Here is a 25,924-nt window from a genome sequence, read left to right as displayed (position 1 = left end):
GAACTTCGGGACAAAAATTAAAGACCAGCAATTTGAGGGGCAAAAATTAAAGACCATCCCAAAAGAACGACAATCCACGCAAAATAAGATTTACTTTAATTAGAATTTATTGCTTGAGATGTACTTTATTTTTTTCTCTATATTCATTTTTCTTATATCATGAATTTTATACATCGTGTGTTTGATATGAAGGAATTTTTTTTTCATGAAAAATGTTTTCTCGAAAATATTTTCCACAGAAAAATGTTTTCTCGAAAATATTTTCCACAGAAAAATGTTCACAGAAAATATTTTCCTCGAAAATATTTTTGAGCCTTCAATAAAACTGGCTCAAGTTAGGCGGGTCATGACCCAATTCATTTTTAGCCCCATTTCAGCCCAAATAACTTTTGGGCTAACCTCATTTATTAACTCAATCAATTTTAATTTAAAAGCAGCTATCTTTTATAAGCTCCTAACAATATATAGCTATAAGTTCGCAATTTACAAACCGTAGCTATCTTTTATGTCGTTTGTATTTTGGTATTTTTAAATAAAGCGAAATACAACAACAACAACCCAGCGAAATACATGTATCATAAAAACAGAGTGGAGTAAATTATTTAAATACATGAAGGAATTTCGGCTGTATTTTCGTGTTTTAAATACAGTGAAATACATGTATCATAAAAACAAAGTGGAGTAAATCCTTTAAATACACGAAGGAGTTGTGTATTTCATTGTATTTATATACTGTTAATCCTTTTGTTTTAACTATATTTAAATGTATTCAAGTTCAGATCAGTAAAGTCGCCACCTGACGTCGCATCAGTTGAATGTATTCGACTGTATTTGAATGTATTTACACTTAAAAAATTACGAAAATGAAGAATACAGTCAAATCTAATCATAATTCTGGCGAAAATACAAAATATATTGTATTTAAAAAAGAAGAATACAATAACACCGATTGGATCTCCGATGAAATACATAAATACAAGTGAATACAAAAAAATACGCTCTATTCAAAAAAATACAAGCGAACTACAAAAATACCACTGTATTACACCAAAAAAAGATGTATACATTCAAATTCTTTTAAAAAATATACTATATTCGGAGGTATTTGATTATTCGAATACACTCACATCTAGAACTGAAAAAGAAAAAAGGAGAAGAAGATGACCACGGTGATAATATTTTTCTCGGGTCTGAGAGAATATCTCGATCTAATGTAAGTAGGGTTGTGCATGTTAACGGTTAAACCAATAACCTAAACCGATAATTGGGTTATTGGGTTAATGGTTCAGGTTAGTGGGTTAATGGTTCGGGTATCGGGTGGTGTTCTATAGTTATTGGGGTATCGGTTCGGGTCTCGGGTTCACCACTTTTGTTAACGGGTGAACCGATAACCCAATAACCATTTATTTAATTACAATTATACCTTTCCATATATAACTTTTCATATATAATTTGTGGAGTCCAGCCCAGTGAATTCATTCCATTATTACCCTTCCATATATAATTACTTAGTAAATCCTAAGTCAATTTATTTCTCTTTGGTGAAGTTAGGTCGCAAGGTTTTACAAGAACTTAGCGAATGTCAAAGCTTCTAATTGCTTCCAAAGGTGTGAAACAAACTTTACCAAGCATCAAGTACCAAATGCTTGTGGAAATAACTTGCGTGCCACTGATGCAACGGGTAAAGAGAGCAAAAATGAGGAGAGTTGTTGAGGACTCGGATGAAGAAGCATAAAAAAGACAACATTGTCAAATTGGAAAGCTGTCAGCAGTGGTCTGGGAACTAGGATTCATGTAAATATGAAGAAAAGGTTTCAAGTTTTTAACGTCTTGGAGATGCCAGCCAGCTTCCAGTTTCAAACTCCATTTATGGCTAACTGCTGCAGGCACTTTCTTTTGTAGCTACTTTATTCATTTTGCATCTCGTTAATTCATTTCTGATTCTTATCTGAAGATGGGTTCTTTGTTCTTGAAAAAATTTCATGTGATATCTTAACGGTTAAACCGATAACGATCAAAAACCGATTAACTGATAACCCATTGATCGATATCTTAATGGTTCTTTAACGATTTAACATGTTTACAAACCGATAACCGATAAATTTAACCAATAATTTTCAAACCTGAACCGAACCACCCGATATGCAGCCCTAGCTGTAAGGCTAAAAGTGAAGAAATTTCCTTTAGTCTAAGATCTCCATTATTCTATTAATATTAATTCTCCATGGTTGCCTCCACGTTCTAGAGTAGTTTCTACTTTCTATACATAGCAGCTACCTTACAAATGGAGTGCTCTTGTTGGACAAAACAAACACCTTTTTTGTTATTCTCTGCTGGTCTTTGCTCGCTTTTTCTCCTTCAATTTTTGCTGTCTCTGTCCATCTCTCTCTTCTGTGACTGTGACGGTGAAGAACCAGAAGGAGGAGGGAGATGGAGTAGTTGATGCCGATGACAGTGATTGGCTGAGGGAGAAGAGAGAGGGGTTGACGGAAAAGATTAATACAATGGAATGACTTTATGTATTTGATATAGCTATGGTGGGTAAATTAAAAATTTGTTATAGCTATGAAAAGTAATTAAATTAAAAGATAGTTATTGTCCATAAATAACTCTTAGAGTTAGCTATGATAGGTAAATTTTCCTTTAAGGATTCAATATCAGCTCAACCCACTTATTTAACACCCCAAATCGTAGCCTTGTGTGGGCTGATAATTGGACCTTGTCCGGCCTAAAACAGCAAGGAAGCTAAATCCAGAAACTCAAAACTAAACAAGTTAAGAGTAGTCCAAAGGTTTTCTATTTTTTTTTTTCTTCAAATGATGTCTAGCAAAATTGAACGTTTTAAAACGTAACATACTCCAAAATTAACACACCGCCTATTTATTCTGGGATTTGGGTTATATACAAACAACAACTACAACAATATACTAGGTGAAATCCCACAAAGTGGGAGTTTGGGTTACGTCTATACATTGTCAATATAACCATTATATATTATTAGTTCACTTCAAAGAAATCTATAGGTAAGTCTCTTTAATATATGCATTTTGTAATGTTAAAAGTAAGACACGTTACCTACTACAATAGATAAAGATAATATGATAATATAAAATTTTCTTATACTAACAATGTATATAACTTAAACAACTTCCTCCCAAACATGTTTTTTCTGTTGAGACATTACTTTTCAGTGTATTACACTATTGCTTTAGGATATATTGTATATCCACTCCAGCTTGGTGCTTCAAGTTTAAAAGGTCATCAGCTGATCCACTTGAATTACTTTAACATGAGTACAAAACAGAGAGTAAAATAAATAACTCCAGTTTGAGAACTTTAAGCGCGTTAAGCTAATAGTAACTGCGGGTTATGATTGTCAAGTCTGAGCCCGTTTGGATTGGCTTATAAGTTGGGCTTATAAAATTTGTTTTAATTTTTTTAGTGTTTGGTAGTAAATTTTTAAAGTCATTTTGTCTTAAAATAAGCTCAAAAAAAATAATTGGACCCATTTAACTTAGTTTATAAAAGCGGCTTATAAGTTAAAAAAAAGCTTTATAATAAAAAAAATAAGTTGGACTACCCCAACTTATTTTTTTCAAATTTATGTTCGCAAAAATTTCTAAGCCTAAGTCATCCAAACGGGCTCTAACTCCAAATGAGACTTCTGGACATTTATGAGTTCAAAGCAATAATATCAAATCTTAAAATTGCTGCTTTTGCGTTTAATTATCTCATCTGACACGACTCGTGCCATTCAATTCGACACAAGTACCTTCATAGAATCAATTTCAAATTTTTTCCTTAAAACTGTGGTTTTCTTACCAGTTTGTGCGCATTTCAACTAATTTCAGAGGTCACGTACTACCTTCCACAAGCATATATATCGAGTAATCAATTTCAAAGTTCATTTTAATAACATTGGAGATAAACTTAAATGCATTTAACATTTTAGAGATCATTTTATTAAAATTTGGACCTCTGATCTAACTCAACACCAAAAACTAGCTCACATATGAAATGACGATCCCTTCAACCTACATGCAGGAGAAAAGTCTAACACCACTCACACTTTGATTGAAAAGCGTGAATAACATGAGATGAGGTCACATATCAATTGGGTAAATAACAAACTATGAATATATTTGACTTTAATATCCTATTAAGAAAATAAATCTTAAACCTAACTTAATCTCAAAAATTAACTCATCGTGTATGGATTATCTGAAATCATAAAAGCACCGCTAATGAATTTCCATGGATTGCTTTACAACATATAACTAGGAATAAGAATTTTATCCTGTCATCTAAAATGCTAGGGCATTTTGAATATTGAAGCATAACAAGGCATTTCGTGCAATGTAATAAACTTCACGGCATATATTTGGACACATATTTACACACAGAGAGAGACGCGAATGCATTAGGAATATTCTTATCCTAACTGTCAATTAACTGTCAATTGCCAATTAGGTTATAGGTAGGGCATATATATATATATATATATATATATAGTCGGATTCTATCATTTTCATCTGTATGAGGTGTTTGCTTAACTTCTTTTGGTGTCATGATCAAATGAATCTTGAATTTATTCTCCAGAGAAACACCTACTTTTATTTGAGTGCCCTTATCACAACAAATAAGGTGAAAGTATATGTTTCCTTGTTTGAGCTTGGCAAGGCCCTCCCTTTTCATAAGTTCTGATGATTGTGCATTTGAAAAACGTTAAAGTGGGTGGCTACTGTATTTATCCACGCATACTTTGACGACATTCACAGTTGCATAGATATTCCAATTAATTAGGTATTTTACATGCGTAATCTGCTCTGATGATCAAATTTAAATTAATCCAAATTTAAACTAATCAATCTTCTTAAGCTAGAAAGCAAATTATTTTTAAGAAAATATATAGTGTATATATTTAATCACGAACATGAGGGGTTAGTTTGTCAATTGAGAGCAAAGTCTCACTAATTTTACTTTGCCGGTAATGTTTTCTCAAGGAAACAATTATGTCACAAGGTGAGTAGTAAACAGTACTTGTATACGGGTAAAACCGAGGATACGGACATGCTCAGTTTCCTGTTGTCATGGTTATGCTCGGGCACGATATGACCGGCTCATCGGGAACGAGGCATCGAGCTCGATCTGGGATGAGGCGATAAAGGAAGGGCGGTTAACTGCCATAAGGAGAAGACCGAAATATCCGCCCTCAACCGGATATTTCGGCGTCGATCTCGGCAACAGCTGTCACCAAATTTCTTTCCTTTATTTAGAATTGTTTTAGGGTTGGGACTCCTCCACTATATAAAGAGGAGGTTCCCATCCATTTTAGGGGGCTGACAACAGAAAGAGTGAAAGAGTTCATATCAGAAAATAATAAGAATCCTTTGAAATCATTCCCATTGGTTCCTAAATTCATCTTTATTCCTAAATTCATCTTTATTATTCATCGTGTAAGTTCTCAATAGAGGGTATCGACCTCGGTTTCTATACCCGAGGCTGGACATAATCAATATTTGGTCAGACCTGCTTCTTTATTTACTTATTGACTTATCTTGCAATTTAATCTCGAATTGAATTTAGCCACATATCTTTGGTATCGCGCATAAATTTAATTGTTCTCCATTTTAAGGTTAAATAGTACTATTACTAACTTTTAAGAATTTAGAAGATTTTGTTTTCCATTAACACTCTTTTTGGATCATTGTTTCACAATGTACTATACTGTGCTGTACTGTATTATATTGTATTGTACTGTACTATTTTGTAGATACAATGTTTGGATGGACTGTACCATTTGCGGTTGTTTAATAACATTTTTACTGTTTGATTTGACTGTATCGCGCTGTATCTTAACCGGTAAGTTTACTAAAATGCCCTAAGCTATTGTAAATGTTAAATTTATCAATAAATTACTAATAATAATAATTTAGGACAACTTCTTTCTGCTAATTTGTCACAAGCTATGCCTTGTAAATATATTAAGCTATTAAATTCAAGCAAATTCTAACAAAGTTAATAAAAACAGATTATAATATAAAAAGCAATAATAAGTTCTTTTTTCGTTAGAAGTTCCTTATAAATTCGATGTAGAAGCAACTGGGAGAAAATGTGTGACCAATAACTCAGTTCCTTCCTGTTGAAGGAGACAAAGATAAGCAAAGTTTTCTCATAAAAAAGGAGACAAAGCTGAAAAATGAAGAAGAGAGCAGATTTACAAGAAGTTGACTGAGGTAGAAGAAGGAAGACATCGGATGGATATTTGGGTGGAGTTAAATAATATAGGGTAAAGGGTAAAATAGAATTATGTATATTAAGTAAGGACATAATTGGAAAGAGAAATTAGATAACAATGGGATAACACCAAATTGGTTGTTACATAAAATGAGGTTTTTCATTGTTACGTAACGACGGAATTTTAACAATACAATACAATGAATTTTAAATAAAAATCAAAACAAACATTATATTTGTAGTAATGATACAATATAATACAATGGGTAACAACGTTCCAAACATAGTGTAATGGGATGATTGTTCATTCGGGATGATCTATTCATTGTTAGAATGTATAATTGCACTTTTGGTCCATTTGTTGTTGATAATTTATGATTTTTTCCTTGTAATAGTTGGCTAACACATTTAATCTTTAATTAATTAAAAAGTGTTGTTGGTCTCTCTATGTACAAAGAAAGTAATATTTAGACTATTTATAGAACTACATTACTCTCAAATAATATGGAGCAACTTTACGAATTTAACATAAGATATCGGTAATCAAATGGATTAGCACTTAGTAATTCATTTAATTTGTGAAGATTCAGAAGTTAAGGGATTAAATGTGTATACATCAACCAGTTGAAATAAAAAAGTTAAATATGCTTAATCGAAAATCACAGAATTTAAAATGAGAATTTACTAATAATTGAAAGAGCAAAAGTGTAATTATCTCCCACTAGAATTGAAATAGTACTATTCATTCTCACATTTTTTAATTTTAAACCCTAACCTAAAGCTCTTCTATCCGTCTCATCTTGAACTCTTGAATCAATATAAAGAATTTTAAACTATTACTACTTAAGTTGATATACAATAATAATCATCTATTCATATAATCCCGTAATGGGTTATGGAGAAAGTGAAGTGTATGCGGATAATCTTACCCATATCTTTGTTGGATACAGTGGCGGAGCCACACTATGCCGAGGGTGTTCATCCGAACCCCCTCGGCAGAAAAAAAACACTGTTTTTATAAGGTTAAAATTATTTTTTATGTATATATAATAGATGTTGAACCCCCTGTGAACCTTCGTATGTTCTTTTTTATATTTTGAACCCCTACGGAAATCTGTTCCCGCCATTTGGTTGGATAAAATAATAAATAATTCTTCATATCAAACTTAACATAACCACCTAAAAAATAAAGCAATAACTTATTACAGCAATTCAATTATATTGATAACATAAAAAAGTTCACACTATCAACGTGACAATCCATAACTTAAACTCTTTCTCCTTCTTTTCCACAGAATGAAACAATCCAATTTATGTTGATAATTAATATTACTCAAGTAAAGGAAGAAAGTGGGTATGGTGGTAGGTAATGAGAAAAAAAGAACAAGTGACTGCCATGTTTAGACAAGCTTAAAATGCCTCAAATTCTTATTTCATTTGACCAAGCAATTCGTCAAAAAGTCGAACAGACAAAAAGAGAAACATAATTTAAACCTATGTACCCCTTTAGCATTACAACTATGTACCAAAGTTTGGCTTAAATCCTATGGACCACAGCCAACTATACTTGTACCTTTTTAACGCGTATGGAGTAAACAAGTTGCACATATGTCCAGAACGGGAAATTTGGCTATGTGCACGACTTGATCCAGCCCACGCCAATTACCCTTTCTGTTTTTTCTCTTTCTTCTTTTAGATTTTCACTGCGTTGCACAGCAAAATGCTTCCCATTTTGAGGGTAGACATTATTACGAGGCCTTCTAACATATATTTTTTTTAGCTCTATTCCATCTTTATCTATTCATATACCTCAGGTACCTTTATTATTTTAAGTGTGATCATTTCACAAGGGTTATGATTATAATACCAACGATGTTTGTTGAAAGAACATAAATTTTTGTTTAGACTACTTCGTTTGTCTTTAGTTTCCAGCTTGGGTGTATGGATTTAGATTGGCATTATTGTTGAGTATATAATTAAATAAATAATAGTGTGCTTCAAGCACATTGTTGTTGACTATATAATTAAGTAAAAATAGCGTGCTTAGGATCACTCTTATACTCACCTTTTATTTAAAAAAAATGAAACCCGCATGTGAGGAACAATGGCGAATTTAGGGCCTTTTTTTGGAGCACGTGAACACATGGTCTTTCCAAAAAACTAGGTATTTTATGTATACATTTTCTACAATTAGTATAATACTACCTACGGGAACACATACTACAAAAGACTAAATGGTGCACTTGGTTGAAAATTGAGTGATGAACCCATGCTCCAGAAATCCTAGATTCGCCTCTGATGAGGAAGCAAGTTGAGAACAAAATTATTTAAATTAAAAGTGTGCTCATTCTAAAAGTTTAAGCTTTTAGATGGAATGATTATACATTTCAATTATTTTTTGAAGAGTTTTAAGTTCTACGGTGCAAAAAAAATAAAAAGTTACATACTTAGTGCATTTAGCTAGCATCTGGCCATAGATTTTGTGAAATTTGAGAAAAAGAGTTCTGGAAATTGTGTTGAAAAATAGTTTTTGGAATTTAAAGTTGTATTTAGACATACATTTTATTTGGAAAAAATTGATGTTTTTGTGAGTGGAAGAAAAACTTCACTACTAGTATTTCGAACTTAAATTTCTTTTTTCAAAACTTTTTAAAAAACTGGTCAAGTTCCATGGCAAACAATGTTTTTAATTTTTTTTTTTGAAAAAAAACTTTTTAAATGTCTGATCAAATGGGAGCTTAGATCGGCTTTAATAGGTTACCTTTTTTTTCTAGGGGTGTGGGGCCAAGAGAGGGCGCGGGGGGGGTGGTTTACCAAAATATTACCCCACTTAGTTTAGTCCTTCTAAAGATTCCGTCTACAGCATATAAGTTTGTTGTCTTGTATATTTTTTTGACAACAAAAGAAATTCAAACAGTTTCTTATCACTTTCCTATTTGAAGGAGAATCCACACAAGGATAAAGTGACGTTTCACAAAATGTCAAAGAGATAACTCCGTTAGTTTGGAGCATGTTACCTAACTTTACATGTCAAAGAGATAACTCCGTTAGTTTTGAGCATGTTACCTAACTTTACATAATTGATATGCTCTAATATTCGTAAAACTTTATCAAATATGGGCCAATTCTGTAGTAAGCAAATTGGCGTCACTATATGAATCTGTTATATATCAATTCCGTTCTGTGCAAGTATTAAAGTAATTTGTCTTTTCAGGTTCAATGGATCGGGGACAGATTAGATAGGTGATTTTTAAGGGAATCGAGTATTTAAAATTAGGGGTGAATAATTTAATTTTGAGCTTATTGAGTGTCCTTCCGTCAAAATTAAGCACAAATTTGTGCCAAAATGTAATGAAAAAAATATATTTGGACCGAAAGTGCAAAGATATATATTATATTTAAACTATTTTTTGATAGTACAGAGATATATTTGACCCTTTTCGGTTCTCAGAATCTCATTTTTTCCTACACACTGACATACTGCAAGTTACTAATAGCCCATCTAATTGATAACCACCAGTCCTAGTGTAAGCGTAACAACTAGTTGGCTTATGTTTCATTTGTAAATCATTTTTTTTGCGCGGTTGCCCTTCCAAGGCAGTATGTTTAATTTTTGTCCTTCACCTAAAAATTTTTGAGTTTCGGGTTCAAACTCCCACGCAGTCAAAAATTTAGAAAAAATTCGTAAGACAGAGTCTTGGATTCAAACTCTACTTGAAGGTAGAGTTTACCTTATGCCTGAAAGCAGCGTCCTATGCCTAAAGATAAACTCTGCCTTAAGGTAGAGTTTTGTAAGCAAATTCTGCCTTGCGAAATTCAAACTCTGCCTTGCGATTTTTTTTAAAATTTTTGGCTGAGCGAGGTTCGAACCCGGAACCCATGGATTTTTAGGCGAAAGGTGGCAAAAATTAAAGACCAGCAATTTGAGGGGCAAAAATTAAAGACCACCCCCGAATAAGGGCAATCGTGCAAATTGCCCATTGTAAATAGGCGAGAAATTAATTACTCCCTTTGTCCCATTTTAGGTGACACTTTTCATTTTTCGAAATTCAAATTATGTAAACTTTGATCAACATTTTATAATGTTCTTTTTTCATCATATTGATCTGATAAAAATTGCAACTTATAGTAATTTTTCGTATAGTTTTTTAATATCTAAAATTTAATTTTAAAATAGTGAGTTGTCTAATCCAATTTAACTTAAAAGATTAGTCAAATTAACTTTCGAAAAATGAAAGGTGTGGCATAAATTGAAACGAAAGGAGTAGCATATCATAATTTTTCTGTCACCAGAAATAACGCTAATAAATAATCTTAACTTTACCTAGCTATTAAATGTAAACAGTAAATGACTTGAAGAGCCCGTTTGGATTGGCTTATAAAGTCGTTTTTAACTTTTTTGAGTGTTTTTTTGGCGAAAATTAAAGCCATTTTGTGCTTAAAATAAGCCCAAAAAAATAATTAGGCCCGTTTAGGCTTTAGTTTATCTAAAAAGCGAAATTTTTATAAAAAAAAAATAAGTTAAGTTACCCCAACTTATATTTTTTGACTTATATTCGTTTAAATTTAAATGTTCGCTTTTTTTAAGCCCAGCCAAACAGGCTCGAAGTGAAAAAGTTCAAATAGTAGTACTTGGTAAGTAAGCGAGTGAATATCCAGTTGGATCCCACAACTATTTAATCCCTTTGGTCATACTTCTGTTTTTTTTCTTTTTTGGGTAAAACCTTTGGTCATACACACCAGGGCTACCACCAGCCAATGAATTAGTTAGCTTTTACGTCTCTAATACTAACGAGATAAAAGAATCTTATATCATCAGATCAGAAGATAGTAATAAATAATTATTCATGATAATTGAAATTAGTTAGACAAAAGTAACACAAAAAATCTATTACCATAAATTAAACTACATTGACAACATAAAAATAAGTTCATATAACTCATAAAAATAGAATGGAATACATAAATATAAGACATACAATCTATTACATTCCCCCAATCCCAATTTTTATGTCACACTTTTCTTTTTAGTATTGTCCCCAAGAAAATTATACTTATTTTTATAGAAACAATTCAACTCTAAATTTTTATTTAACTTTAATGAAACGAGTTGGGTCTATGAATTGTTTTAGACCAAAGTCTTAAAAGTCCTTTTTATATATTTAAGGGGTCGTTTGTTAGGGTGTATAAGAATAATCTTTGAATAGGGTGTATTAATAATGCCAAGATTGGTTATCTTTGAGATTATTTCTTATCACTACAAGAAAGAAGATATTTGGCAACAATTTTTTTTTTTGTTGCCATAGATAGGTTATTGTTGCAAAAAGTACTTTTGGCAACAATTTTTTTTTTTTGGTTGTTGTATACACTTTTCTCAACGGCTGTTATTACAACGACGTGCAACAACTTTTTTTCTTAGCTGTCAAAAATACTTTTTGCAACAATAGTCAATACTATATGGCAACAACATTAAATTTTTGGCAATAAAAAAAAAGTTTATTTTTAAAAGATTCATCATATATGCCAACAATAAAACTAAGTTGTTGTCAAATATTGACTTTTGCCAACTATATTATTTTTGTTGCCAAAAGAGCTATTGCAATATCTATACTTTCTTGTAGTGTATCCACTGTTTGATTTGATGTATTAGAAATAACATGCATTGCATAATCTCTAAAAAAATTGGCACAGTAGTTTACAAAAATACCCTCTATACTATACTATGTGAGGGATTTCAAGGGCAGTTGTGTCTTTAACCATGCTTATACATGTATTAAAAATAACCATTGTATTGCTAATACCATTGTTTGCTATGTATTAGTTATACAAAGGATAATACCATTAAATAGGGTGTATAATTGATACTTGCATTAGTTATACATAGGTTGAAAAAGAATACCAAACAAGATATTAGTAATACACAAAGTTAATACATGCATTATTTTCTCTAATGTATCCTACCAAACGACCCCTAAGTGCTCAGTCAAATATAAGTATCACATAAATTGACACAGAGAGGCTAACAAATTAATTATACTAATCAAATAAAAGTAGTTTATACCAATATACTATATAAATATAAAAGTTTTAAGTTTTTTTAATATGTGTGTGTATATATATATATAAATTGAACTATTATAGGATTGTTACCATAGTCCGTACTCTCGCGTCACCTAGACTCGCGGTCATTGTCCAGTGTTGCAAAAAACATGTGCTCTCCAACCAATCAAAAATCGACAACACATTTGATGAAACCCACCTGGTTTTTCAAATACCACTCCAACATCTCTCCTCCCATCTGGGATATTTCCACTTCACAACAAAATTTTACATTATAATCATTCCGATATTACCAAAGAGAGAAAGATACCATCATTCTCTATTCTGCACCCCTTCTTTTCTTTCTCTATTTGAGTACTAGTGGAATACAATATTTATATATTATCCCTTAGCTTATTATAGCAGTAGGAAAATTAATTAAATTATACCCAAAATGGGGAGAGGAAGAGTGCAGCTGAAGAGAATAGAGAACAAAATTAATCGACAAGTGACTTTCTCTAAACGTCGATCTGGTTTGTTGAAGAAAGCTAATGAGATCTCTGTGCTTTGTGATGCTGAGGTTGGTTTGATTGTTTTTTCTACTAAAGGCAAGCTCTTTGAATATGCTACTGATTCTTGGTACTTACTCCTTTCTCCTTAATTCCCCTCCTTAATATGCTTTATACATTACTCTTACATTCTTGATCTTTAATTAATTAGCTTTTGGAACAGTTCTCTCTTGTTTGTTCTTCCTTTTTTCTAAGCCCATTTACTTTTGACTTTTTGTATCCTCCGTGTTTGAATTTTGGTTGTTTTGTTTGTATTGTAAGATTTTATGTGTTATATATATGTGGACCTATTACTGCTTGACACCAAGTAAATTACTTTCAATCTTGAGCAGTAGTTTCCTTTCTTTGTTTATTTAAACTCCTATTATTTTGCTGTGTGTGGAGCAGTCAATTTTTTAGCTCATGCAGAAACCTATAAAATTTCTTTTGCAGACTCAATATTACAGATCCAGTAGTGTTTTTCTAGTTTTTTTTTTTTTTTTTAAAATTATTCCACCTGTTGACTAACAGATCACGTAATCTTCGTGTCAAATAAGAAGAAAAGCACGTGCTGGAAAAGCATATAAAATGCTCTTTTTCCTGTTCTCCTTTCAATTTTTATGATTGACTTACTATTTATTACTACTTATTATTCACTTCTTGGTGTTATGTTTATATAATATAATATATGTAGGATCTAGCTTTTACTTGATGATTCCTCCTCGAATCCACCACCTATTATGGTTCTATGCTTTTAGGAATATATATATATATATATATATTTTCAGTACAAATACTATTTACACCGTCAGATTTTTTTCACCTCTTACAGTAAGAAGATGTCTTATTTTAAGATCTCGAGACTTACTTGTACATATCATTTTGATTATCTGATAGTATAAAATATTGTTTACACATAGGAGCATATGCTAATTTTAGAGCATGGTTTAGTTGATTTTAAAATGGAGTTAAACATTTTTTTAGTTACAAACAAACCATTAAGCAGAGAAACTAATCAGTGTTTTACTCAGAAGCACAGTAGTAAAAAGTATGCTTCAGATGTTCTGTTCCATGCAAATGTCTTTTCGTAGACACTGATCAAGTCTACAATCTCGCGGTCCACAGTGGACCAGTTTTATACATTTATTATTGTTTTTTTAATTTTGTGGGCGGATAGTTGCCAAAATAGAAGTACGGACATATTATTACCCAAAATAGGCGAGGCATATGTGTGGACTGCCGGTGCTTTGAGCAGGCCTTTATGGATATGATTGAATGTTGAATACGTATTTAATTTAAGCAAGTTTGGTGATATCGTATATAGCTCCACTATACAGACTTTATTTAATGTGAGGATATGATTCATATAGCTGCAACTAGCCAGACTTACAGGATTAGATTTTTATAGATGATGGAGAGATATTATTGAACCAAAGGGCAAAGTATATCGAAGGGCTGATGGGATAAAAGAATTATAATATCGAAATAAATTGTGGAATTATTTGATTTTACCTCTGGTAGAATTTTTTTACTTTCGGACCAAGTTATTAATTCTGGGACTATTTATTCCTCAATTATATATATATATATATATATATTTTGCCACATTAGATTTCACCATTTCGAAATCATTAGTAATCTCGGGATAAAATATCGAGAACACACATTCGTTCTTCTCCAAATTTTTTCTTCCAAGATTTAAAGAAAAATAAAGTTAAAATTAAGAATAAGAGTTTATCTCAGTTTATCATGTTTAGATCAAACACGTCTTTTATATTATGAAGGTATTGAAGAAGCAGCTGATCAAACTGGTTTATAAGCACTTTTTAGCTTTTCTACACGTTTCAGGAACACCTAAAGTGCTTATAAGCTAAAGCCCAAATGCCATAAGTTGGTCACCTCCAACTTATGATTTTCAACTTATAAACAATTTTAATTTGATAAAATTTTGTACTATTTTATCCTTAATATTTTTTCTAATGTCTCGAAACATCTTTTACTGTTTTCTGTATCTGTCTCCTTTTTGTTACAAAGATACTTTCAATTTAATATATTTTTGTAAAAATATCAAGAGTGCTTTAGTTATTTTATCAAAAGAACAATTTATCAACACTTTTTACCAAACATATCAAGTGTTTATTATCCGTTTCAACACTTTTATCCGAACACATAGTTATTTAATTATAAAATTATTTAAGTACTTAAGAATTTATGCTTGTCGGTTATTTACAATCAGCTAATTCCAAAAATACTCTATATCCCATATATCTTATTGTTAGTTCAATGAATTAAACATCTACCATTAAAAGTATATGCACTAAATAATTTATTAATTAATCCTTGTATTAAATCCCATCATTATAATTTCGAGACGAAATAATAATAGTATTTATTAGGAATAGGGTTAAAAACACTTTTGACCTCTCAATTATTGATAAATTCTGATTTTGGTCATTATAATATATGACTTAGCACAACGTCTGCCTAGCTAGACCTAACAGAAAGTTTTCCTGGAAAGACTTCATAATCATCTAGTCAATTAATCAAATCATACTTCTCCACATCAATTGTCTTCAATTGTCTTTGCACCATATGACAAGGACAAGGGATCGACATCTTCATCACACTCCTTTGAACCATCCTCAAAAACATAACCACCACCCTCAACTCTATTCCCTTCATCACCATCCACACTATACTCATCATTCTGCTCCACGGGGTCTGAGTAGGCCTTATTGTCAATTTTTATAGTTCTTTTTCTTTTTCCATCTCGTCTAATTTCTTCACCTCTTTTTTATTTTTAATTTTTATCATTAGGATTAACACTAGAACGGGTTTGAACCATATGAGTAGAACAGATCATTATCTTTCCTCCTCATCCTCTACTTCTAACCATTTTTTATGACCTACATACAAACAATAGAGTAATGTTGATCAACCACGATATAAAAACAAGAATAATCGATCAAGAGTCTAGTAATAGACCATGATGAATTTGCAAAAAAGCAAAAAAAACACAATCGAAACAAGCAAAATAAGCAGAAATAACACATATTTCGACCCAATAAAAACATGCTAAACTTCCAAAATTTTGAAAGAAAAACCACAACTTTATGAACACTAGCATTTGATTGAGATCAAAAAAACAACTTTCAGGGCAATATGGAGCTCAAAATGCTTTGACAGAGTTGCAAAATTAAACAAATACATGGGGATGACAACTAGACAGTTTCCGAGCTTGGAGGAGAGGAAGAGTCGGTTGGAAGCTTGAGAGCATACAAAGCAGGAAAGTGAAAGGGACTTAAAAGAGAGAGGGGCTTTTGTATATTTTAGGACAAGTGAAAGGGACTTAAGTGTATAATTTTAAACCTCCAAACTTTTTAAAATTATGAAATGTACCCCGAGCCTCCTTTTCTAAACCCTAAACCAGAAAAATAAATCAAAAAAATATTCATGGCCTTATTCCTAATTTAAGCCTGATTGCCAAATCTACTAACAAGTACTAAATTGAAATGAATCTGAATAATTAGAAAACATAATGCCCAGCGCCTAAATCTAATTAGAAAGAGTTACCAGATACTCATACTGATGGGAGATAACAAATATTTGATGAAATAATCAATGTGCGGTCAAAGTTAGCTCGAACACCAAATTTTTTAAAAATAACGTAAAGGTCGAATAGATATTTCATGCACTTTATTTTGGCCCTTTTGAAAGTCATGACTCATGATACTCATATTCTCATGCTTCACGCAAATTTAGACTAGAAGGTTTGAAAGGCATATCATCCGATAATGATCTGTGATGCTGACAGAGTGATGAATGAATTCAATTATCAGGACTTGTTCAATGTTCACCCCCATTATCTTTTGCTGACTTATTAAACATCAGGAAATAAATAAAAGAAAATTACCAATTTTTCATGAAAAATATCTTCTTTCGTACAAGTGTACCCATTTTTCCCTACTTTTTAGTTTTCTAGCATTCTAATTGTGTCACAAGGATCTGTGTAGCGTGGAATAGAATACCAATCTAGTCTTTTTCTTTTCATTCTTCCCTTTTCATTTCTTTTTCCTTCTTTCTAATTAACACTTGGCTGCTTACTTTGTTGGATATGGAGAATAATATAAGAAGGATTAAAGAAAAATGAAAAAGAGACATGAGAAGAGGCCAGACAGAGGGTGAGGGTTGAGTGTCTAGGCTAGTACTAGTGGGAGGAATAAAAAATAATTAAGTTTTAAGTAAGAGGGAGGATAAATAATTTAAGAAGATTTAAGTTTCTACTATGCCATTAATCTGAGCAAAAGGTTGATCAGAACTATGATTAAGTTTTAAGGAGTTCAAGTCAAATTAGGTGCCACCAAAACTCAAAGGCAAGTTCTACAAAGTGGTGGTTACGCCGACTATGTTGTATGGGGCGGAGTGTTGGCTCTCACGTTCAGAAGATGAAAGTGGCGGAAATGAGAATGCTGCGATGGATGTGTGGGAACACTAGGAGCGATAGGATTAGGAATGAAGTTATCCGAGACAAGGTAGGAGTAGCCTCGGTGGAGGACAAGATGCGGGAAGCGAGGCTGAGATGGTTTGGGCATGTGATGCGGAGAGACACAAATGCACCAGTGCGGAGGTGCGAGAGGCTGGTTATGGATGGTTTCAGAAGAGGTAGAGGTAGGCCGAAGAAGTATTGGGGAGAGGTGATTAGACAGGACATGGCGCATCTTCAGCTTACCGAGGACATGACCTTAGATATGAGGGTATGGAGGACTTAGATCAGGGTAGAAGGCTAATAGGTAGTCGCGTTTATCCTTTCTTGCGAGTAGTTGCATTGATCTTTAGTTTCTTGTCCCTTGATTTCTGCGAGTATCTGTTTGCACAGAATGGTTTATCATGGCTTATTCACTTTTGTTGTTTTCATTTTCATAATTGCTTTGAATTGTTTACCCATGTCTAATCCTTCCTATGCTTTTTCTTGAGCCGAGGGTCTTCCGGAAAACAGCCTCCGTACCTAAGGTAGGGGTAAGGTTTGCGTACAATCTACCCTCCCCAGACCCCACATTGTGGGACTCACTAGGTGTGTTTTTGTTGTTGTTGAGTTCAAGTCAAATTGTCCAAAATCAACTTTAAGAAGTTAAAAGTTACAAAAGTTGATTGTCAACAATTAGTACATTAAATAAATTATCGGAAGAAAATGATTAAGCGGTGAAATTTGATTAAGTTAATTTGTCCAAATATATATATTATTTATATTGGAGTTCTCCTTTAATCATTCTAGTGGCTTCTTGTGTCATTTGAGCAAAGTTTAATTAAGTGGTTGTTTGATTACAAAAAATTAGCTCCCATCCTGAATATAACCACTCTCTTGTCATACTATGTATCAGCATGGAGAGGGTCCTTGAAAGATATGAAAGATACTCATATGCTGAGAGGCAGCTTGTTCCCACTGATCCTACCTCCCCGGTATGCCTTATTAAATCTCTGATCCTAATTTTTTCTAAATTTAACGTATAATTACTCTCTATCACTGTCGGTGTATAGAACTTAATCTCATTTCTTCAGAGAGGGCTTCAATTTTCATTTTGAGGACTACATAAATTATTTCGGTGCAGGGAAGCTGGACTCTGGAACATGCAAAACTCAAGGCCAGACTTGAGGTTTTGCAAAGAAACCAAAAGTACACACCACACATTAAAGAATTTTACGTGAAATATAGAATATTCCCCTTTGTATAAACATTTCCTAAAATTTTGTTTGGTCTATTATTTGGACTATTGCAGGCATTATATGGGAGAAGACTTGGACTCATTAAGTATGAAAGAACTTCATAATGTGGAGCACCAGCTTGATTCTGCTCTTAAACACATTCGCTCAAGAAAGGTATTTAGACAACATGATATATATATATATGTATAATGTGGATTTTCTTTCAGAAACCCTCTAGCTGATGTCTTTAATTTCTTGTAGAACCAATTGATGCATGAGTCCATTTCTGTGCTTCAAAAAAAGGTGAGAACTTGCCTCTTAAGTGAACTTAATTGATTGTGATTTGTGGCTACCAACTTAAACTTAAGTGTAATACTACTACAACAACAAAATACCCAGTAATCAGTATAGTCCCACAAATGGGGTCGGGGGAGGGTAGAGTGTACGCAGACCTTACCTCTACTTTGAGAGATAGAGAGGCTGTTTCCAATAGACCCTCGGCTCAAGAAAAGCAACTCCAAACAAGTAGAAAAAGAAATAATGAAAGTGAAGAAGTCATGTTTAAAGCATATGAAAAAAGGAACAGTAACTACAAGAAGTACAAGAAATAATAGATAATAACAAACATCGAAGGACAAGTAATTACATGAGTAATACTACAACTACTAACGAGACAGCACTCTACTACCTACTAGTCTTCTACCTTTGATTTGAGACCTCCACAACCTCCTATCTAAGGTCATGTCCTCGGTAAGCTGGAACTATGCCATGTCCTGTCTTATCACCTCTCCCCAATACTTCGACTTACCTCTACCTCTCCTAAAGCCATCTATAGCCAACCTCTCACACCTTCACACTGGGGCATCCACGCATCTTCTCTTCACATGCCCGAACCATCTCAGCCTCTCTTTCCGCATCTTGTCCTCCACCGATGCTACTCCCAGTCGAAATGTAGTGTTTCGAAAAATATTTTCTTTAGGAAAATAAGTTTCTTCAAATTTACTTCATCCGTGCCAATTTATGTGGCACTTTTTGCTTCCCAATTTAGATCAGCTTAATATTTTGAAACTAAAGTTTAGATATTAAAAAATTATAACAAAAGTCTATAGGCTACATTTCTTCTCGTGTCAATATGATTGAAAAATACTTTTAAAACTATTGGTCAAAGTTTATATAATTCGAGTCTCGAAAAACGAAAAGTGTCACATAAATGGTGACATATGGAGTAAGAAAATGATTTTCGACTAGTGAAAGTATGAAAAACAAGTTCCATAACTGACATTCTACACTAATTGTCTCCTCCTCACTCCTCTTGCCTCCTGCATCTGACCCCGACCTTACCTTCCCACCCCCATAGTTTTTTCTAGGAGTATATTTCAATGCTCTTGGCTCAATATTTTTTTGCTTATTTATCTAACTGTCACGATCCAACCGAAGGGCCATGACGGGCACCCGGAACTACCCTACCGAGCACCTACTAGCATACTCTCATAATCACATCTAGGTGAGTCACATGGCTAACTCATAATTACCATGAACCAAATGACATAAGTTCCATCAAGCGTAGGCACATTATATAAACATCATTAATTATGCCCATATGTATAGGCCGACAAGGCCATTAAAATGATATACAAAATGTGAACCGATAAGGCTACGGGATACCTAGCTATATACATCTGTCTACGAGCCTCTACAAAGAGTATGTAATATCATAAAGACGGGACAGGACCCTGCCATGCCCATGTATGTACACAAAAGAATAATACCAACTATTGCAACTCCGGATTAAATGGAGCACTTCTATGCAATCTCTGATGAAGCAGCCTAAAGGTCTGGTTTGTCTCCCTGTCTACCTGCGGGCATGAACGCAGCGTCCACAAACAAAAGGACGTCAGTACGAACAATGTACTGAGTATGTAAGGCATGAAAAGTAACATGATGGAAATATGAAGATAACATAAGATAAAGAGAACCCTTTTATACCTTGCCATACCTCTTAGGAAGACTGTCATGCATACTTAACCTTTCTCTAAAGGAAACGTTTCATACATATACATAGAATAATAATAATAATACCATACCTGGCCGTATAGGCTCGGTGTCACTCGTTCCTTGCCATAACAAGGCTCGGTGTTGTCCATACCCAACTGCAGTGGTGTGCACGCAATAAATATCATACCCGGCCATATAGGCTCGGTGTCCCAACATGGCTATATATATATATATATATATATATACATATAGGAATACATAAGTAAAAGCAGCAGCAATGAGATCAATGATATCATGAGAGTATCAAGAACGATGAGCTTTAGCACTTCTAGGAATGGAGTCATCATGGAAGACATTATGAATATCATGTATAGGTCCACAACAATAGAATCATGCCTTAAGAAGAAAAGGATTAGCCTTAACATACCTTTACGTTTTCTTAACTACTTAACGTTCTCCTCTCAAGCCCGCAAATCTATATTCAAGAGGATTCATACTAAGGTTGAGTCTTAAAAACACACTTAATGTTCAAACTAGAGTAATTTGTGAGCTAGCGAAAATTGGGCAGCATTTCCCCTATTTCATCCATTTCTACCCAATTCCAAAACAACTCCCAATCAACAATAACATTATTAACAATACCATAATTAAGAGACTTCATTCAAGTTATACTCCATTCAACGCCCAAAATTCCTTTTCATAATCAACCTATAACAACAATTTCAACACAACTCCACATACACTTGTATACAACACTTCCTTATCTTCATTATTACCGCTCATAACAAGATTATACTCATAATATGCCAAAAAATTATAACTCAAGTGAATTCATAGCTCAAAATATCCTCAATTCATATTTGAACTCTTTTTTTCATTTTCCTCCTTCAACCAAATTGTATAACAATCAAACAACCTTAACAACATGCAATAGATGTAAAAACTTACCTTAATCACACAAGAACAAGCCTTGGATCAAATTATTCTACTAGAGTGAAACCTCCAACTTCAACACCAAAGGAATTCTTGAACTCTACAAACCCTAGTAAGCTTTCTTGCACTTGAATCTCTTGATCCTCTTGGGTTTGACCTTGATTAGCATATGAACTTGAGGAGAGGGTTTTAGAGAGCCCTAGGGTCTGAAATGGGGAATGATGAATCCAAATGGGGAAAAACGAAATATAAAGCTTCACTTGAAATCCCGCCGACATACTTTGACGGCCACTTTGATGGGCCGTCAAACATTTTGCGGTCCGTCAAATGGACCGTCAAACAGCCCAACTAGCCACACCTTTCTGTGACCATTTCACGGTGGAGGATCCACCATTTGACGGGCCGTCAATTATTTTGCGGTCCATCAAATGGGGTGTCAAAATGCCCTTCCGAAAAACTTGCTTTCTTTGATTCGTTTTAACCTCTAATCCTTCCAATACTTGCTAAGCATAAACTTAAACCTTCACATACATAACATGAACATGCTTAGTGTCATGTAGCCTTAAAGGTAATCCCAGTCCAAGACTAGATCAACTAACATACGACAAATCTTAACGTACGAAACTTCGAGGTGTAACACTAACACAAGAAATAAGTAAGAAAATAACTTATTTCCAGAAACACATTTTTCGGGGAAACCATCATCCATCATGCCAAACACACCCATAGTATCAAACAAGTTATGATCAACAATATCTTTTCTTGGAAGCAGAAAAAGAAAAATTTGATATTGCATGATATATAGTACCACTAAATTATTTCTGTAACTTTCTTTAATTTGCACGGTATGCAGGACAAAGCATTGCAGGAGCAAAACAACCAGCTTTCCAAGAAGGTTATTACATTATTTATCCCCAAAATGCATCTACTTCTCCCTGCAAATTACAAACTCTCCAATAGAAATGCTTATGAATTGGACTTTTCTAAATGTTGAATTCATTTAAACAGGTGAAGGAAAGGGAGAAAGAGCTGGCCCAGCAAAATCAGTGGGATCAGCAGAACCATGAAATCAACTCATCTTCATTTGTTTTGCAGCAGCAATTGGACTCTCCTCACCTTGGGTATATATAGTCCCCCAATCTCTTTCCCTCTTTATTTTACTTTCGGTATATATATTAATGCTATTGGCTAGGCAAGGAGCAGCATAAAAAGAAGATCATGAAATGAGAAAACCTTCAAATGACAATCACCTAATCAAGATTTTAAATTTTATACACTGATTTCTGTAATTAGCTGTTCTAATCGGACAAATTACAATGATAGAGTAAAAATAAAAAGTAACATAAAGTACTCCAGAAAAAATTGATGCATGTGGCCTCAGGGCTTCGGTCTAATAGTAAGAGCACAACACATGATGTTTGGGCTACGAATTTTCATGAATTTAAATTCTACAGCAGACAAAAAATTTATCTATTTATCTTTAAGTGAAGAAGTATAAAGGGATACACCCATTATCTACCGATTTTCGGACTTTGCACCGCTGGACCTTGGGAATTCTATTTCTCGTTTATCAAAATGAAGATGCATATTTGGTGGGGATAGCTTTCGTGGGAACACTAAAGTATGTGATCTGAGTACCACATAAGTAGATCCAAAATTTAATGTTCTTAGCACTATAATCATATTACTTTGAAATTACAGGTTAGGATTTACTCTATTCGGATTAAAAAGAGTGTCCACTTAGCCTTTAATTTTTTGGTTAAAAAAGAGTGTCCACTTATTAAATCAAAAAAGAATTAACCTTACTTTTTCAGATATACCCTTATTAAGTGTTAAGTGATCAAATCCCAATACCTATTTAATTAAGAGCATTTTAGTCAAATTATCTATTTTTGTGTAGCAGTAAGTATTTTCCTAAAGGGTGTGCAAATGGCTAAGTGGACACTCTTTTTTATCCGGAGGAGTATTATTTATTGAAAATTTTGGTGGTTTTTCATTATATATTTATGTTGTGTCAAAATTATTGGATTATGTTTAACCCATTGTATATAAACCCCATTTGCCTTTGATTTTAAAATGCAAAATGCAGGGAAGCATACCAGAGTGCGGGAGTAGACAATGGAGAAGTAGAAGGAGCTAATTCACAGCAGCAACCTACTAGTACTGGGATGCCACAATGGATGCTTCGCCACCTTAATGGCTAAACTGTGGAAAAAATTGATGGTCATTATCAAGCTACGTATTGTCTAAACGTTCATATATGTCAACTCTATCTCTAATTTATATTTATACAATATATATATTATAGATGGATTGCTGTAAAACATTATTATATGTTAAAATGAACTTTACTGTATGAGCTTTGCCTTGATTTAACCAAATATTCTGAATGAATGATCTCCTTGTAGAAGATATATGCTTGAATGATTGATGGATATTCTTTCTTCAAATGATGCTTTGGTTGGTTATAGGTTGTCAATTTGTCATGTATCCTTTAACTTATCCATAAACTCTTGTTCTAGAATAAAATATAGTAAATTAATTAGCAAGAATGTCAGAGAAGCAAGCAAAAAGACTTGCCTTTTCTTTGGCATCTTTTCTTGATTGGAGTCCGGAACCTAAATGACCCAATAAAAAACGAATTGAACTAAAATACCCCCTGAAAAAAAAAGTTATCAAAGTACCTTTAACGCATATTTTTTATGCGTCATGTAAAAATGTGTTAACGTTGCCCGTTTACATCCGTTACCCGAGCTTTTAAAAAAATTAAAAAAAAAAGATTTTTTTTTACATAACATTTTATTTTGCGCTATCTTTGAGTGCTAAGAGAGATTTAATATATGATGATAAGGGTTTATGGGTTGATACAAGTCGTATTCATGTTGAGCTTGATGATGATACAGCCCTAGGTGATGGTAAATCTAGACAAATCTAACCAACTTCTACTTCTACTCTAACTTTCACTTTTTTAGTTTTACTTCTAATATCCTATAAAATTTTGTTAAATTTAATATTCTAAATATTAGTTAAAGTTTTAAATGTTACTACAGTCTTATCCAACATTGAAATACATTTTCAGAAAAAATTTAATTTTCAAAGGGCATAAAAGGCGATCAACATTTTGAGGATATTTTTGTAGTTCAATATTTAGCGTTTCAACATTCATGTTAATTAATTTTAGAAATTTTATAAAATAAAAAGAAAGTAAGACACTTAAATTCGTGTTGTGGGGATATTATTTTTCTTAAGCATAAGCTAAATCTTATATATAAGTATATATTTTTAAAATAATTATAATTATTTTACATAAAAGAAAGTAATACGCTTAAATTGATACGAAGAGATATTGTTGTTCCTAAGCATAAGCTAGGTATTCTATTTTTGTTTTCTTAGAAATGACTATAATTATGGATATTCATTTATTAATTCTTAGAGAACGTGAAAAGTCAAAAGTGCACAAGTAAAAGTGCACGGAGGGAATAAATATGGGTAGAAGAATTAAAATTGAAGTGTATACGTGCATACACGAGAAGAAAATAAATACTCAGTACTATGAAAGGGAATAAATATTCAGTATTATGACATATGTCCAAGTGAGATTAAAAAATAGTTGGTTAAAGTGTTCAATATATATAACTTTTGGTACAAATTTGCATTGCTATTGTTCGTCCTCTCTTCAAACGTATTGACAAAGAAGGAAAAGGAGGATAAAAGTCACTGCCTCCGTTCACTTTTACTTGTCCATGTTAACATATTAAGAGAAAGAAATTTTTGTTGTTATTCTTAATTTTACCCTTCACATTAATTACTCATTTTCAAATCATTTTCCAAGGCTATTGAGACTTACACCAATAAATATGAATATTATGGTAAAATATATATTCCCTCTGTCCCATATTAATTGTTACTTTTCCTTTTACACGCCCCTTAAAAAATTATAAATAAAAGATGTATTTTACTATCTTACCCCTATCTATCTTCAATAACTACATTTTAATCAAAATTACTATTTTCAAGAACATTTATTATTTAAGAATCATTTCTAAGAAAACAAAAATAGAATACCTAGCTTATGCTTAGGAACAACAATATCTCTTCGGTATCAATTTAAGTGTATTGCTTTCTTTTATAGAAAATAATTATAATTATTTTAAAAATATATACTTATATATAAGATTTAGCTTATGCTTAAGAAAAATAATATCCCCACAACACGAATTTAAGTGTCTTACTTTCTTTTATTTTATAAAAATTTCTAAAATTAATTAACATGAATGTTGAAACGCTAAATATTGAACTACAAAAATATCCTCAAAATGTTGATCGCCTTTTATGCCCTTTGAAAATTAAATTTTTTCTTGAAAATGTATTTCAATGTTGGATAAGACTGTAGTAACATTTAAAACTTTAACTAATATTTAGAATATTAAATTTAACAAAATTTTATAGGATATTAGAAGTAAAACTAAAAA

At 32.7% G+C, this 25,924-nt stretch overlaps 1 protein-coding gene across 2 annotated transcripts; it reads left to right on the top strand.

Annotated features, from left to right (window-relative positions):
* The first annotated feature begins 12,565 nt into the window (after positions 1-12,565).
* LOC132052357 (agamous-like MADS-box protein AGL8 homolog) lies at positions 12,566-23,808 on the top strand. Of its 2 annotated transcripts, XM_059443861.1 has the most exons (8): positions 12,569-12,915; positions 18,203-18,281; positions 18,431-18,495; positions 18,599-18,698; positions 18,786-18,827; positions 22,306-22,347; positions 22,461-22,573; positions 23,542-23,808. In XM_059443861.1, exons 1-8 carry the CDS (start codon positions 12,731-12,733, stop codon positions 23,654-23,656), a joined length of 741 nt encoding a protein of 246 aa, XP_059299844.1. In that variant the 5' UTR covers positions 12,569-12,730; the 3' UTR covers positions 23,657-23,808. The 2 variants fall into 2 exon arrangements, with proteins under 2 accessions (XP_059299845.1, XP_059299844.1); XM_059443862.1 differs by lacking the exon at positions 22,306-22,347 and having other exon boundaries at positions 12,566-12,915.
* Positions 23,809-25,924: the final 2,116 nt, after the last annotated feature.

The sequence above is a fragment of the Lycium ferocissimum genome, chromosome 4 (assembly GCF_029784015.1).
Source record: "Lycium ferocissimum isolate CSIRO_LF1 chromosome 4, AGI_CSIRO_Lferr_CH_V1, whole genome shotgun sequence".
Lineage (NCBI taxonomy): Eukaryota > Viridiplantae > Streptophyta > Magnoliopsida > Solanales > Solanaceae > Lycium > Lycium ferocissimum.
Note: the sequence above shows the minus strand (reverse complement) of the source record. Positions and strands in the feature narration are given on the sequence as shown.